The following is a 17,358-nucleotide window of genomic DNA, read 5'->3' as shown; positions in this document are numbered from 1 at the left end:
CTAGACTGTGCCCGTCACTCACCAGCCATTTTCCATCCTGGCCATGCCCACCTGGATCGCTCTTACCACACAACCCCACCTGCTAAACTACACACTTCCCGTTGATTTCTGCCGACTGTCTAGCTTCTCCTTCTACAGTATATTTTCCATGAGGACGATGGCTCATCTTCCTTCCCTGCTGCCTCCCAGCATAGAGACAGTGCCTGGCACACTGCAGGCTCTGGCTAAGCACTTGCTGAATGAATGAATGAATGAATGAATGAGCAATAATTGGCAATGCTCAACATGTGCCAACTATTTCCATTCAAGCGATCAATAAGCTATTTCTTTCCTGACCTCAGTGTGTTTGAAGGAGGTGGAGAGGAAGTAAGGAATTGAGTATCAAGGTTAAGCCGTGTGCCTATGCCACCAGCCTCTCAGGATGCTACAGCAAGAGGATAGCTTAAACTCAAGTTTGGTGTCAGACTGGGCAACGTCTCCGAGTAAAATAAAATTAACTGAGGGAGTTCTGGCCAAGTGTCAGGGACTGTACCAGGTAATTTCAATATCAGAGCCTAGTTAAGGGGCCTGGACCTAGAATACGCAAAGCTCTGGAGCCCTGGGTGTGATCCTAGTATATTAACACGTAGGAGTGCTAGTACATGCTTGCAATCCCAGCCCTGAGCAGGTGGAGGCAGGAGGATCAGAAATTCAAAGTCATTCTTAGGTATATAGTGAGTTCAATACCAATCTGGGCTAAATGAGACCTTGTATCAAAACAAAACCAAAAATAAAATAGAATAAAATAAAATCAAGTTTTACAGGAGGCCTTTGAGGAAAACAGTATTTCCCTATTTCCCCCCAAGAAAGCTGCTGAGTAACAGATGTCACCGGGAGCATGTTGTCTTGTCCACAGAGCCTGTGCTGACCTCAAGATGACCTTGGGGGAGCCCATAGCACGGAGAGCACTCTGGGAAGGACCCAGTTTCTCCAGCTCACTCAGCTTAGCTGCCATGGAGATGAGAGATGTGCCACTAGCTGAAATGCCTGGGTGTTTATTGTCATCTTTCCTGAGCAAGAGAAGACTAGAGCAGGAGCCCTCCAGACCCTATTTGGTGCGTGGCGAGGGAGTGTGCCCTTCCCTGCTCTCTGCCCCGCCTCATAGACATATTTTCCACTCCACTCTATCTGTACTCAGCACAAGTCCGGAGGAAAGACAAGGGCCAGATGCCTTCTGGCAAGTGCTGTCACCCGAGCTCCCCACCCCAGGCTGGGAGCCGAGCCCATCCCTTGCTGGCTATGGCAGCAGGCAACACGGACTCTTTCTTTCTTAGCCTAGGACATTGTACAAGGAGCCAAAGATGGCAGAAATGGTCTTGGTGCTTCCAAATGACAGTTATGTAACTATTAAATAGTTTATAGAAACTGTGCAATTACATGGGGAAGGGATTACATTATAATGTTTTATGGGCTAAAGGTAAGCTTAAACTCGTACATACAATTTTTTTTTTTTTTTTTTTTTTTTTTTTTTTTTTTTTTTTTTTTGGTTTTTCGAGACAGGATTTCTCTGTTAGCCTTGGCTGTCCTGGAACTCACTCTGTAGACCAGGCTGGCCTTGAACTCAGAAATCCGCCTGCCTCTGCCTCCCAAGTGCTGGGATTAAAGGCGTGCGCCACCACTGCCCGGCACAATATATTTTTCAAAGGAACAGACTATGTTGGGAAAGAAATATATCAATATAGTAGGGGGAAAAAACACAAAATTGCGAATATTCACCTATTTCGACTTATAAGCACAAAACTCAATTTAATATCTAACAGAATTTTAGGTGACTTTTCCCCTTTTAATTAGTTTTTGATATGTTTAAACGTTTATATATTTAGTATTGACTTTTATATGTAGGAATATAGATAGGATTAGAAATAAAATATGTTAAAGATACTCAGTGTCTGTGTGGGCTCATTGCTCTGAGCTGCCTGCCCTCAGTCATAAAGATGGCATGGGGGCCTCAAGCCATCTCCACCAGCCTTCCACGTGTACAGGTACTGATGAGGGATCAGATGGCTTCCTGGGCTCAGATGCTAAGGGTAACGCAGCTAAAGAGGGAATTGGCTTTGCGCTCAAAGGGAAGCTAAGCCCCAGCTTCAGACAGGTATTTTAAGTAGCCCTGCTGGCGAGTCGACAGCAGGATGAGTCTGAAATAGGACGGCTACAATAGAAGCTCAGCTGAAGCCAAGCTGTGTGCCTTCCCTCTGACCTCAGTTTCTTTTTCTGTATGATGTGTGTATGTATTAGTGCCTGTGAGGCTCTTCTCACAGGTCCTATGTGACCCTTTCTCTACAGCAATGGCTGCTCCCAGCAGCTGCTGCCTCCCTCCCTGGGTCACGTAGCCAGCATGCTCCCTGGGTGCTATCCAAGAGACGCTGCATTCTTATCAGTCCAGCCTGCCAGGCCCCCAGCCAGTTTGGCTCCTGCTTCCTCTCCAGCTGGAGAGGCTGGACTTTCTCCTGGAACCTTTTAGAATCTCAGCAGTCTGGCTAAAAGACAACCCCTTCCAGAGAGCTAAACTAGGGCAGAGGAATGCCTACGGGGCCTGGATCACGGTGAAGAAGGAAAAAGCATGCACGAGAAGGCTCTGAAGAACAGTGGAGAAGAATAGGAAAGCAAGCCCTGGTTAACCAAGATGCAAGTTCCCTTCAGGATGATCCAGGAAGGGCTTCAGTTGAGGGAGGGCTGCTTTATGTCCATCAAAGCTACATCCAGGGTCATGGATGCTAGCCAGGGCTCAAAGGAGAGACCAAGAACAAAATAAAACAACCCAAAGACCTGTTGTCTTGGAGGGGAAAAAATTCTACAAAAATTTAAAAAGAAAGAAAATACATGTCTCCCATCTCAGCTTCCTCCTAGGTAAGTGCAAGATGGATGTGATAAATTGTCCCTGTTATAACATGGGTGAGAACTCCCTGGACTGGGCTCATCATTCCAGAATCACTGGTGTGCAGCAGGACAAAGGAATCAAGAGGAGAAGAAGAACACTGGCCAGAGGCCTGCTGGGAAACTTGGGTCCTAGGAAAGGAACTTGTGAGAGGCCTTCCCCAACATGGGGTTCATCAGCCTCCTGGAGTCTCCCTAGAGCCAGGAAAGGCTAAAGTCGGGGCCAGCAGCAGCAGGTACTGAGTGGGAAGGGGCGCCAGGGCAGTTAGCCATTTCCAACTTCAGCTCCTTTCTCGTTTAGAGCAGACTGTTGAGACAGCCCTATCGCTGTCTAAACTAAATTGAGAAAGGCAATTTTCCAAAGCTGATTATAGAGCCCGGGTTCACCACACAGCCCCAAATTACATCACACTACACCTGCTCTCCTGAGCACTACTGGTGCACCTTCGGCTCACCCTTCCAAGACCTTAGATGGGGATATAGTGCATCTTACATGGTGAGCATCCCCAGATCAGGAATGCTAGGCAGATGAAGCAGAGATTCATGTACCAGGCATCTGAGTCCACACTGCCCTGTGCCATTTCAACTAACGGCATACAGAGGTCATATGGCCACCACTCCACATGGCAGAGACTAAGTAGATTTTCTAAATACTACTCTCCTCTTCACCCAAAAAGGGCAAATCTCTCTAAAGCAAAGAGGTCCCTAATGCTAAGAATGGGGAGTCAATTCTACCCCGACAATGGCTTCCTAAGTCCATTCTGTGGCCACAGAGGACCTAGCTGGCAAAGACAGGCCTGCAAGATATTGCTTGAGGCACAAGGAGAATTTCCTAGAAGTGCCAGACCTGTGTTAAAGATTCAGAAGGTGATCAGAACTTCATGACTGTGGTAAAGTCAGAGTATTGTAGATCCAGAGATAGAAAGGTCTTGGCTATTTCCAGTCTTCCCTGTCTTTTGCATTGTACCCAACACCCTCTGACTATCAGGTAAAACCTTCTGAATGCATAAACCTAGCAGCCAGAGAGCTTCAGCAAACCCAGAAGCTGACAGTGTCATCAGGCAGCTCGTGTGACCACTTCCACAGTGTAACTGTCACTTGGAATGACCTGAATCTGAGTTCCTAAACCACAGCAACTCATGTGACCCTGAATAAAATCTCTGACTCCCTTTGAAGCAAAGGCCATGTTTGGTGTTAATAAGGGCCTGACCCCCAGGAATGGTGGTGTAAAAAGTCAGGCCAGAGTGTGTGTATCTCCATGCCTTCCCCTTAGGCCTTTCTCCTCTCCTCTGTCCTTTTATCTCCACACGCCCATTCCCTTGGCCATAGCAGCCACAAACTCATACTGTACATGACCAGGTCTTGCTTCCCTCAGACAGTAACTATCTTGCTCCAACATTCCTTTTCATTTTCTTCCATCCCCTCAAGGGTGACCCTTACTCTCTTGGGACCCTTTGCAAAAATTCACCCATGTCTCTGATATACCAACCTGTGCTGAGGACTGAATGGCTGACCTTCCCTGAAAGAGATTACATTAAAATAAGGAAATCTTCAGTGCTCATTCAGAACAGTAAAACTGCGGCAGCCACGGAAGCCTGGGCCCTGAGGCCTTTTCAGAGTTGGGGAACAGGAAAGCCGATGTTTTATAGAGAAACAAGCTCAAAACCCCACGGAAAGAGGACATTTGTGGTGCGTGCGTGCGTGCGTGCGTGCGTGCGTGCGCATGATGGTTCATTTTCATTGCCTCCTTTACTACATTTGAATCATCCAAGAAGCAAACCTCTGGGTATGACCATAAGGGTGTTTCCTGGCAGTTTTACTGAAGAGGGAAGATCTACCCTGAACGTTGGTGACACCAACGTAATTGAAAGGGCTAGCTTTCAAGACAGAACAAAAAAGGAAAAGCAAGCCGAGCAACAGCCTTCATCTCTCTGCTTCCTGACTATGGATGCCACGTGACCAGCAGCGTTACCCTCCTGCTGCCGCGATCTCCTCAACCATGATGAGTTTGGCTCAAACTGTGAGCCAACATAAATCCTTCCTTGAAACAATGAGTTAATAAAATCAACCCTTCCTTAAGGTGCTTTTGTCAGGTATCTTGCCACAACAATAAGACACCATAAGTAGTGCAATGCGTGTGTCCGTGTTGAGGTTTGAATGAGAAATGTCTTCCACAGGTGCACATATTTAAACCATGCACCGCACAGTCCATGGTGCTGTTTGGAGGTTAAGAGCAAGCCACTTGTTGGAGGAAATACATCCTCCAGGGACAGACTTTGAGGGTTTATGGCCTTTCCTCATTTCCTATTCTCGATTTTGGCTTCCTGTGTGTGGGTGAAGTATGATCTCTCTACTTTCTGCTCCTACTACCTTGCCTTTCTTGTCATTATGGACTCTTTCCCTCTGGACAGAAGCTAAAATAAGTCCTTTCTTCCTTAAGTTACTTTTGGTCATAATATTTTATCACAGTTACAGAGAAACAGCTAATACAGTGAGTGTACACACACACACACACACAACCTCTGCCTATACATTAACCTTTCCGAAGGTCACGAAAGCAGACCATTTCCAAACAAGGAAAAGCAGGGGCTGGTGTGGGCAGAAGTGGACGTGTGGGCGCTCATGGGCTTGTAAGTGCTGAGGAGGAAGGTATCTCCAACTGGCTGCAGCTCTCTTCTTTGCAAGAGACTAAAATGGCAGCTGTTTGGTTTGCACAGATAATTAACCTGGGGAATGTGCTGTGCAAAACTGTCATTAAGACAACGGATGATTAAGTTTCCCTCAGAAAGGGGTTGGGGTGGGGTAAGTAGAACATTTGAGAAACAGAGCAGACACATGCTGTCAAAATTGTTGGAGGCAGAAGCCAAGGCTGGGAGCATCCAGACAAAGCTATGGGCTCTGGTTCTCGGCCTTGCAAAGCCTTGCTCATAGGCAGTCCTTACACGATGGTCCCAAGACACCATGCAGTCCCCAGGGGAACCTCTGAGAGACTGGCAGAGACACCAGGTCTGAGCAAACAGCAAGTTTCTTGTGGGGATAAATGGTGATCCAGATCGGAGTGGCTTTCCCAAAGCCACAATCAGGGTGGTTTGGCTTCCATGGGTTGTATGAGCGGCCTGACAATAGGGATGAGCTCAGGAGACCTGTGGGTAGAGCTGCTTCTGTGAGCAGAAACAGCCCCCAGGATGCAGGAAGAGAGGGAAGGAGGGAAGAGAGGTGGAAAGAAGAGGGAGGCAGAAGGAAAGAGTGAAGAAGGGGAGATGGGAGGAAGGAGGGGCGACCTGAAGGAGCATAGGCCTCTGCAGGTGCTGTATCATTCTGGATAGTCTACAACATAGTCCTCACAATGGTCCCCTGAACTGGATTGCTTCCTCTCATCTGTGGCTCAGGGGTCGTGTAGAGCTGCATCAGGGTGGGAGGGTGTCACATGTTATGTTATCCAGACCTTGGGACTGAGGGAATGTCTCTACAATGAGCCTACCTAGAAGACACAGGAGCCGGCAGAAGGAAAACATGGGGCAGATTGCCTAGAACTAGGGAACAGCCGTGTAGTTCTGGTAGAGTGTAGCCCACACTCAGGGACAGACCATTAATGGGTCAGGAAGTCAGGCCAGCCCAGAAAGGCAAAGTTGGGGGAAGTGCAACTGGGCAAAGATGGCTATGTCCAATGTCCACTGCAAGGGTTGCAACATGCAACTGGAATCCAAAGAAGCCAGCGCTGAAAGCCCACAGTGTCCAGCCAGCCATGGAGGCAGAACGGGGCTGGGGCAGGAACGTGCAGACAGGCTAAGACTGGCTTGCAGAGGAGTCGTTTCTTGAAGCCAGAAGCTGGAAGGGACACTTTTGGAACTGGACAGAATCCCAGCATGCCTGCAACTGTCTGCCATCCACCGAGTCAAGCTGAGGGGCTGAGTGAAGTGTGACAGAGATGTCTGAGGTCACAAGTCTCTCCACACTGGTCCTCATTACACCTCAAGAGGCCACCACTGTGACCCCTACACAGACAGAAGAGAAGCCTCAACCCCAAGGATATGCAGGGAAAGCAGAGAAGGGACTGAGATATTAACAACCTGGTACCCCTCCGTGAATAACCACTCAGGAAACTCAACATTTTCCTGTTCCCATCTGGAGTCCAAACCTTCTCACAGCTCATGGGAATAACAAGGTGCTATGATAATCACTTGACATGTTTATATAAGATTCTTGGTGTGATGCCTTTCACGCCTTGTCTCAGAGAGAAGGGCTTGGTCTAGTCAACATGCGGCTGACAGTGGGCTCTGAGCTACCAATGCATCAACATGGGTCTGAGAAAGAGGCTCTGCACCTTCGATGTGTGTGTGTGTGTGTGTGTGCCCTCAACACAGGAGGGAGAAGGAAAAGAAACAAGGCAGAGGGCAGGAGGCACAGGAGAGATGGTACTGTCTGCACGCAGCTCATTCCCAAGAATGTAGAAGCAAAGAGGGACCCTGCAGAACACTCTGTCCCACACTGGTGAGACAGTGAGACCGACTTCTTGCCCAAGGTCACACTCCAGCTGGCAGGAGACCTGGAACTCTACATCACCCACAAGGTGTCCCATTCTCTACTCTGCAAAAGGCTCCCTGGATTTATTTCTCCCAGGGAAAAAGCAAGCCAAAGCTTCTTAGCTTTCACAGCAGAAGACAGCTAATATTTACCCATCCAGAGTTGCAACAGTCTAGACTTCTCTTTTGCAAGCACCTCACTCTGCTCTCAGGGGCTGCTTCTAAGCAGGATAAGAGGCCACTTCCTGGGGGCGCTAGTGGAAAGAGGCAGAGGGCAGACCAGGGAGGAGCCAGATGTCCAGGCCAAGTGGAGAAAAGGCTCTCCTCAGGGACTGTGTGGGAGGATGTCTTTCACCCACACAGGGGTCCTTATCTCTCTCTGCTCCATCTTCTGAGGCAAGTCAGTCTCAAGAAGAAGGCAGAAGTCTCCCTCTGGAAATCAGGCCTAACGAGTAGTGGCACATGATTTGGGAGAGGTCTATAGGTGGGCAGCTGAATTCCCTCTACTGCCTAGAAAGCTTTAGCAGTGCAGGGATGGGCCCCGCTTGCCTGACCCATGGGAAATAGTTTGTTACCCAACCTGGCCAGGCAGGCTTTCTATATCCAAGTGGGTGACAATGGAAATAGCACATCCATTTTCACCAGACATCTCCAAAGTCCTTACTCAGTTACTTCTATGATTAAAATAGCCGCAAGAATGTCAGGGCCTGGATGGACAACAAGACAAGAGCACTTCAAGTGCCCTCTTTCAAGTCCTGAGAACAGGGCAGCTCGGGAAAATGTATTCACAAAATACCTTCCTCCTTCATCAGGATCAAAGGCAGTCATCTGCTTTTCTCCCTCTTTCTTTTTTCCCTGATAGAGGTTGCAGACACTTCTGACAAGCCTTTTCCTGTCGCTCTCTTATACACACCTATTTTGAAGGCAGTAAAGTACGTATGTTTCTGTATAATTTTTTTTTGCTATTGTTCTATTGAGGGTTTATTTAGGTTTTTCTACGGAGGTAAAGAATGTGAAGCTGAGGAGACAGGTGGGATCTGGAGGGAAGAGAATATGACCAAAATATATTGTAGGAATTTTAAATAAAAGATGAATTCAAACAACAAACACCAGTGAGGATAGGAACAAAAAAGAGCCCGTTAGTACACTGCTGATGGGAATGCAAACTAGTCTCCAGCACTACAGAAGTCAGCATGGAAGCTTCTCAAAGCCCTAACGTACATCCTTTATATGACCCAGCCATTCCACTCCTGAGTATTTGCCCAAAGGATACTAACCCAGTGCAACAGAGACACCCGGTGTGATGGTTTGTATATGCTTGGCCCAGGGAGTGGCACTATTAGGAGATGTGGCCTTGTTGGAGTGGGTGTGTCACTGTGGGTGTGGGTTTAAGACCTCACCGTGACTAGCTGCCTGGAAGTCAGCCTTCCACTAGCAGCCTTCAGATGAAGATGTAGAACTCTCAGCTCCTCCTGCACCATGCCAGCCTGGATGCTGCCATTTTCTCACCTTGATGATAATGGACTGAACCTCTGGACCTGTAAGCCAGCTCCAATTAAATGTTGGCCTTATAAGAGTTGCCTTGGTCATGGTGTCTGTTCACAGTAGTAAAACCCTAACTAAGACACCTGGCTGTCAGTGTTCACTGCAGCTAAGTTGTGGAGCCAACCTAGGTGTCTAGCAACAGAGGGATGTATAAGGGAAATGTGGCCTTTTTTAGCTATAAAAAAGAATGGCATTACATCATTTGAGGGAAAATGGATGTAACTTGAGATATATCAAGTGAACTACGCCAGTCTTGAAAAGCTCAATAGCAGATGTTTTCTCTCATTTGTGGTTCCTAAATTTTATATACAGCCCATGTATGCATATATGAAATTAAGGGGGGGGGTGAAATTATTCAGGGGAAGAACAGGGACAAATGTGAGGAGGATGTCCAGTAAAAGGGAGTGTGGGAGGAAGGGACAGCAGGACACACACTGGAGATGCAGTATACATACACCTGTCTGAAATGTTAAAAAAATAAAATACAAAAGAAAGCATGCTAGAGAAAGTGAATAAGATCAAAGCATAGTATACACCCCAGTCCTCTGCTCTTATCTGGGTTGCTGTGATAAAATTCCTAGCAAACAGCAACGCAGGACAGGAAAGGGTTTTGGCTTTCAATTGCAAGCTACCATTCATCATGTCAGGGAAGACAAGACAGAAACACATGCAACTAACCACACGACCCCCACAGTCAAGAGCAGAGAATAATGAAAACTCCCACACTGCCTACAGGCTGGCTTAGCACCCAGCCAGCTTCTTCTGCTCTCATGTAGTTCAGGGCCTGGCCTAGGAAATAAATAACACCACCCACAATGAGATATGTCTTCCTACACCAGCTAATAATCAAGACAGTCCCCTACAGACATGTCCATGGGCCGATATGATCTACGTAATTCTTCCATTAAGGCTCTTTCCCCCATGATTCTAGGCTGTTGCAAGTTGACTTTTGAAACTAACCATCACAGAGTATATAGAATGTCATAAAGAACCTTCTCACTTACAAAATGAGTAACAAGTATGTATATTATTGAATAAAGATGCCTGAAAGAAAAGAACAAGCTGATTACCTGACAGGCGACATCATCTGGTGCACTCAAAGCAGTGTGATGTGGGTTTACTCAGCTTCTTCTCCCATTATCGCTGAATCTTTACCCTTTTCTCATTTAGTAAACAATTCATAATGCTTTTCATTTGCCAAGCTGGTGAACATGCAGCACCAGGTCTGGTAGATACACTACCCCTTTGCACGGGGAAAGACACAAATCTACTCTAGCCTGTGATTGTACCTCACTCACACTGCCCCAGAGAGAGCAGCAATGCAGGGTTGTGACATTGTTTGGGTCACTCTCCACAATTCCTGTGCTTTACCAGAGAGGGCACATTAGACTCTATATAACTGAAAAGTTGTTATGTATCCATTTCCCATTGTTAAAACTAGAGAGGTCAGCTTTCATTCTGGCCCAGACACTGAAAAGATGCCAACTTTACCCTCAGAGCTAAGAGGTCCTGTTAATTCTGTATACTTCTAAATTCCTTACAAGCAGGGATCTGAACTTAAATTTTCTGCCCTGTCACAGAGCTCATCCTTTGACCTGTGCCTTCTACACTTTATCCAGTATCTCCATTCTGCCTCACCTTCCTCCTGTCCTGAAGGCCTTGGAAGAAGGACCTACCTGTCCATATTGGGTGCAATAGGTCTCAGGCTTGGTCAGTCCACAAGTAGATGAGGCTCGAAGAAGCTGAGTCCTTCCAATGAGCAAGTCCCCAACGGGTGGATAACAGGCCCCTCGGGAGCAGGCTTGCTGGGCACACAGGAGGCCAGGTAAGACTGCAATTACAGGGAACTGTTGGAGTGTGCCCAGAAGATGAGATCCCAGCTGATCACCCCAATACTCTCTCCTTATGAGATGACATCAGCAAAACTGGGCCGTCTCTTCACTGGTGTCAATATGATGACTACAGTCCTGACTCGGGGAGTTAAAGGGGCTGCTTTCATATCCTATGACACAAACTTTAAAAGGAGCAGAGAGCTGGGGGTTGTAACACAGCTAACAGAGTGCATGAAGTCCTAGGTTCAGTCCTCAGTAATGTATGACCAAGTATAGTTATGTACACCTGTAATCCCAGAATTCAAGAGCCAGAGGCAAAAGGATCAAGAATTCAAGGTTATCCTCAGCTTCAAAAGGAATGCAAGGCCAGCCTGGGTTACATGAGACCATATACATGTATGAAATGTTCAAACTACATTTTTAGTAAAAAGGAAAGGGGGGAGAAATTTCAGTAACAGTAACCAGCAGTGATCCTAACACATGACCAGTGCTATCTAGATGTGGCTTTAGACTCAATCTAGAGACACACGCTGGGCCATGTAAATTCTATGTCAACTGTTGGCGCCTGGGTAGTGCCCTCAGACCACAGGCTGGATGAGGCTGTTGGCTGAGCCATTGGTGGAATATGAAGAAAGTACATGTTATTTCTACTTTGTCTGCACAGCTGACCAACTGAGCCATTACCTGAAAGCAAGCAGCCATGAGTTCCAGGAGAACAGAGGCTCTAGGGCAGGCTTGAGAGTGAGAGAGAGATGGGACTCAGGAAACCACACATCACCCTTGGGTGAGGACAAGAAGACCCAGGGAGCCTTCTGAGAGAAGCAGAGAAGCCTCTTTCTCCTGTACCACAGAGATATGGGAGGAAGGAAAGGATGCTTACCAAACCACAGGAGGAAAAGTGCTGTCATCATGGGCCAGTGAAGGTTCCCAGAGAGGTCACCTAGAACAAAGCAAAGCATCCTGGATGGTCAACGCTCCCTGCCCCACCTTTTCTTTATTGTGCTAGATCACTGTCCTCACCAAGTCCTTATCCTGGATCTTCACAAAGACACTGCTGAGCAGTGGGCACATTTGTAGTCAATGGCAAGAATCTGGGACATTTGTCCCAGGCAGTGGAGACCTAGTGGGAACCCTGGGGAAACCCCAGGGTCAGCTTCCTCTTCTGAAATGGGTGGGAACGTGGGCACTGTACGGCAGGAGGGAGAACATCCCACTGTGGCACATAGCTAAAGGGAGGTCCAAGGCTTTGTTTCTGCCAAGAGAAAAAGAGAGAGAGCAAGAGAGAGAGCGCAAGAGAGAGAGAGAGAGAGAGAGAGACAGAGAGACAGAGACAGAGACAGACAGAGAGAGACTGACTCAGGCTTCTCAGAACTTCAAACCAGGCTTACATACAAGACAAAGGCACCCAAGACAAAGGTGCTGAAAGTCTAGAGGCAGGTCTTTTCCTGAATTGACAGGGTCTCCAGGATGACAGGGCCACCGTGAGTGTGAGGCTGTGGTAGTCACAATTCTAAGAAAGCAGGCTGCACGAATGCTACAGGAAGAAGAGGGATCTTAAAAGGACAGGTGGGGTGCCTTGGGAAGAGGTGAGGGGGTACTGTGGGAAAGCATGGGTAAAACTGGGAAAAGGTGGGTGCTGGGGAGAGAGGTAGGGTGCTCTGGGGAGAGGTGGGGTGCTCTGGGGAGAGGTGGGGTGCTCTGGGGAGAGGTGGGGTGCTCTGGGGAGGGGTGGGGTGCTCTGGGGAGGGGTGGGCCCAACAGTTTTAAGAGAAGTAAGAGATGAATTCGTCTGTACTAAGAGCAGCTCAAACCATCCCCAGTTTTGAACAAGGACATGGAAGGTAGCAGGAAACAGTACAGGAGGCAGGCCTACCTCAGAGGCACGCACCACCCTCCTTCTCCCTCCACCTGGGATGGGACACTGGTCTGCCCAGTGATGCCCAAAGCAGCTGAGGAGGAAAGATGGATGGTGGTCAGACGGAAGGGAAGCAGCAGCCTTTCTGTCATTACATCCCAATGCTTCGAAGTCCTTCCTCCAGAGCCCAAGCTGGGAGTGTGGCCTGAAGTCTCAGGGCCACTGAAGGCCAAATACAGAAAGCATCTCTGATTTTTCCCAGTACTCTCTGCACTCCTGCCCCAGCTGAAAACTCACCAAGAATGAGGCTGAGCAGAGCCTGACCATTCCTCCCACCTTTCCTTTGTAACTAAGCCCAGATTTTAGGTGCTTTCTTCTAAGTCTCCAGGTGCTTATCAGCCATGAAAAGCAATTCAAACAACCACAGCCCAGGTATACTCAGGTGAGCTCCCAGAGGAGTGCTATATGGGCCCTGTAATCAGCCTTGGTCCCAGACCTGCTCCATCCAACCCCCACAGGACAGGTAAGGCAAAAAACCTACCTCACCCTGAGCTCCTATGCTCCCCTGCCTTCTTCCAGATCCCTCTCAGAGAGCTCCCTGGAAATGTGGGGGTCCCCTCTTTTGGCTCCACGGTTTTAAACAACAGCCTCACCTCTGGAGACTCCCTGGCTGGGTGTAGCCCCACTGCTGGCAGCCTCAGGAATCTCGAAGCTGCCACGCCCATCTGACGTCACTGCACCCCCACCCTCAGGACAGGACTAGGCAAGTGGGTTGGTCTTGGAGACTGTCTGCCCTTAGGTGTCTGGAGGGCTGGAAGGTGCTGGAAACAGACAGCAGCAGGAGCAGCAGGGTCTTTAGAGATAGGGGGAGGGGATTCTCCCTGGGCAGGGAAGGGCCCAGGCACTAGATTTGGCATCTTCCCAAGTCTAATAGGTGTCAGCTTCCTCTTAAATCCCAGACTACCCTGGACAGAAGACCAACCAGGCAGGAGACACACAGCATACAGTGGACTATGTTAGGGTTTGGGTATGTCACTTGGCTGGATAGTGTAAGACCCAAATATTCAGAACCCTGGAAAGCACCATACTCATCCCAAAGGAAAAATGTGGAAAATCCCAAGTTCCAGGGTAGTTTGGGGTGGGGTAGGGAGTCCTTAAAAGCTCGGAAATGGACAAAGCTCAGTCTTCCCACAGGAGTTGAATAAAGCAGCCTGCATCCTGAGCCTCAAGCTCCCCTGGCACTGCTGGCAAGGAGCCCCAGGACAGGTAACTGCCTGTGAGTCACACTGTCCCAGCTGCTCCTGGGCCCCACCCCCCTGGGCAGGAATGCCAGCCTGCAGGGCCAGGAAATAGACCTGACCAGGGCTGGGAGGAGGCTGAGCACAGCTAGGCTGCTAAAGCCAAGGCAGAGTTCCCCTGGTCTAGCCAGGCCCAGGAACACAGTCCCTTTGTGGGGTCTCATGGGCTCCAGCCACTGAGTACAGAAACAGGACCAGGAGGAAAGGCTGGTCAAGGACACTTCCTTTTTCAGGTTGGGTCAGAGGGTATTTCAGCAGACTTGGAATGTCATGGATCCTGTCCTGGTCCTGAAGACATTGATTTTTTTTTTTTTTTTTAACACTCTTGTGTCAATGTCACAATCTGAAGGAGATGCTCTTTTTTCTAAGACAGGGTTCCACATACCCTAGGCTGACCTCAAAGCCACTAAAAAGTCAACCATGACTTTGATTTTCTAATTCTCCTGCCTCCACCTCCCAAGTGCCGGGATTACAGGTATGCACCAGCATACACAGCTTATATTATGCTGGGCATGGAACCCAGGGCTTCATGCAGGCTGAACCAGCACTCTGCCACTGAGATACGACCCCGACCATAAGCAGGACTCTACAATGTCCCTATTCCAGTGTGCCAAGGTTTCCTCTAAGTTACCAGGATATGCCTGAGATCCCTTATGGGAAAAGTGGAAGGTTCTGTGGACTGAACTGGACATGTCTTACCCCGAGCCTCAGACGTAGCTGAAGCTCAGACAGAGGAATCCTGCAGTTAGCAAACAGACAAGGGGTTGTTTAGAGGCATAGACAGTGCTCCAGCAAGGAGGTGGGGACAGCATTCTGATTGAGTCTGGTTTAATTCCACAAGATGAGTGCACATAGCTTCCGTCATCAGTCTGAGGGGCGCTGAGAGACCCCATCAGTTCTGGCAGAGAAAGGTCACCTTTGATAGCTTGGGTTTTCAGAACCACCTCCACCACTTGCTCTGTTTCATTTCCACTCCCCAAGTCTAGACTCCCGGAAATTCCCCCTTAACCAGAGGATGTGACAAAGCGCTCAATAATAATTAGTTCAGCCTGCAGAAACGCTTAGGTGTGGAAGCCCTGATTCCAGAGGGAGGGAAGAGGGATGGGCCTCACTGTGAATGGCCGGGCCCTCTAAACTCCCCTCCCTCCTTTCTTCCCTCCTTTCTCCCCTCCACACACCTTTCTGAGCCCAGAAGCCCAGGTAAATAAGCATTTGGTGTCTCAGCCTTTGCAAGCTGGGGCAGGTCTCAGGTTTGGCTTCCTAGGAGACAAACATCAGCTGCTCCGCAAAGGCCTCCCACACAGAAATGTTCTAGAAGCTGTTTCTGCAGCTAAGTGTAGCCCACTCTTCAAGGACACCAACCATTCCAAAGTGTCCCCCAGAATTCAGGTCACCTGCCACAGGCTTTATAACATCAGAGCCCAGTGTGTCCAAAGATTAATAGTGTAAAACAGAGGCCACAGCTCCATGAAGGTCAGGCTGGGGCTACAGGGCAGCTGGGGTGTGGCCAGAACACTTCAGCTCCCTGTGTGTCTGCCTTGCTCTGACCCTGCCTGTGAACTGCTGCTTCAGAGTGGTTGCCCACCCTGGACCACCAGGCTGCTAGAACTTTTGCTCAAGAAAGTGAACTTATCCTGGGTTGATTTGTTTGTATTGTTTGGTTTGGTTTTGGTTTGGGTTTTGCATCCATACAAGCAACTACTACCTAACAGCAAATTCTGCTGGTTCTGTGTCCAAAATTAACCAGACCTCCACCCCCACCCCCGGCTGCCCCCCTGACTGAGCCACTCTGCCCAACACTGTGCATGGTCCTCGAGCCTGAGCCACAGTCAAAGCCAAACGCAGGAGGTCTCCGATGTCTGTGCTGACTACTGCCTGCCTCCCTACCTTTCAAGACCAAAGCCAAAGCTCAGGCAGTCTGTGAGGTCCTCCGTAGTCAGAACTCCCCCAAATCGCCTCTCCATTCCTATTCCTTCTTCTCCCTGCTATTGTCTCAGGAGGTACAGCCTCCTTGCTAGGCCCCCAAACTGCCACGTCTGCTTCTGACATATAACCTTTGTCCCAGATGCTCCAGCTGCTCGGGAGGCTCATCTCTTGGACACCTGCAAACTGCCTTTCATGGTTTTCAAGACTTCCCTCCAATCTGAGTCCCGAATGAGGCTTACTCCGACCACCACACTTAAAATTCCAACCATCTTCCATGTCTGGTGTCTGCTTCCAACCTCACCTGCCCAAGGCTGTTGGTGGGATTTTTTTAAGTTTTACATTTTTAAAAAAATAGTATGTGTGCGTGTGTGTGTCAGTGTGTAGGCCGACTACCTAATTTACTCAAGGTCTCCTGTTGCCTAAACTGGCCTTGAACTTGATTTGTAGCTGAGGATGACCTTGAGTATCTGTTCTTCCTGCTGCACTTCCTGTGTGCTGGAATGACAGGCATGCACAAACATTCCTCGTTTATATGGTGCTGGGGTCAAGTTCAGATTTTCACAAATGCTAGGCAAGCACTCTGAGCTATAGCCTCTGCTCTCCAGACTTCTGTATTGGTTAGTCATTTTTTACACCCACCATGGTAACATTGTATCTGGAGAGACACGGGCTCCTGTCTACTTTGTTCATTATTTTTCTCCAAGCAGGTGGAACCTCATAGGAAGGAGCTTGATGTTGGTAGAATAGATTCATGCTGACATGAAACTGGCTCAGTTTTCTGAATCCCCCAGGCCTGTTTCACACCACTGTATCCTCAAAGGCCGTGGTGCCAGGGCTTGTGGTCACCTGAATGCGTTCTTCCCCCATGCACGTTCTGTACTGCAGGCAGCGGTGGGGGCTCTCCTTTTGAAACTCGTACTCCAGATTGCCAAAACGAGAGTATATTGATAATAGCGTCATCTCAGTTGCCTGCTCATCAGACCCCCTTGGCAGCGATTCTGATGAGTGACATTGGAAGTCCATGTCCCCATTATCCATCTGTTGGACTCAAACCACGTAGGTTGCCAGGGAGACCAGCTAGGATCTGATCCATGAGCAATCAAAGGAGAGTGAAGAAAAGAAAAGTAGAAAGGGAAGGAAAGATTAGACGAGAACAAGAGTGTGATTCTGGCTCTGACCCTGGGCTGTCAGAGCACAGGGCACCCGATGACTAAGCATGGCACCATTGAAGTACAATGAGTCATGGCTGAATCCTTGTCTACCAGGCAGGATGAGCTCCAGTGATGGCTCTGAGAGTACACTATGATGAACCCTAGTGTGGCCCTGCACACCAGTTATCCAGACAGTGGTCAGGACACAAGAGAGGGGCCAGGGTCCTGGTAAATTGCTGAGCACAGATGAGAGGTAGTCTCTGATAAGTACCAACAGTTACAGAACAAGTCTTTGAGGCCACCTTTCTGCTGCAC

The 17,358-nt window shown here is 48.7% G+C and overlaps 1 protein-coding gene and 1 long non-coding RNA gene across 5 annotated transcripts in view; one reads left to right on the top strand and one right to left on the bottom strand.

The window, feature by feature from the left end:
* The window catches only part of Lamb3 (laminin subunit beta 3), a 39,263-nt gene extending 25,898 nt beyond the window's left edge, over positions 1-13,365 (bottom strand). The window contains exons 1-4 of one of the 4 annotated variants that reach the window (XM_076941647.1): positions 13,210-13,348; positions 12,687-12,762; positions 11,694-11,753; positions 10,658-10,812 (exon numbers count right to left, since the gene is read on the bottom strand). In XM_076941647.1, the coding sequence (XP_076797762.1) occupies positions 10,658-10,812; positions 11,694-11,724 (186 nt within the window). In that variant the 5' untranslated portion in view covers positions 11,725-11,753; positions 12,687-12,762; positions 13,210-13,348. Of the gene's footprint in view, positions 1-10,657; positions 10,813-11,693; positions 11,754-12,686; positions 12,763-13,209 lie in introns of all 4 variants that reach the window. The other 3 variants (XM_034513652.2, XM_076941648.1, XM_076941649.1) reach the window with 3 other exon arrangements.
* LOC143443751 (uncharacterized) lies at positions 2,392-4,992 on the top strand. The gene is made up of 2 exons (XR_013113018.1): positions 2,392-2,886; positions 4,342-4,992. It is a non-coding gene; the product is annotated as an uncharacterized LOC143443751 (long non-coding RNA).
* Positions 13,366-17,358: the final 3,993 nt, after the last annotated feature.

This window comes from Arvicanthis niloticus, chromosome 10 (genome assembly GCF_011762505.2).
Source record: "Arvicanthis niloticus isolate mArvNil1 chromosome 10, mArvNil1.pat.X, whole genome shotgun sequence".
NCBI lineage: Eukaryota > Metazoa > Chordata > Mammalia > Rodentia > Muridae > Arvicanthis > Arvicanthis niloticus.
This window is presented reverse-complemented; position numbering and strand designations above follow the sequence as displayed.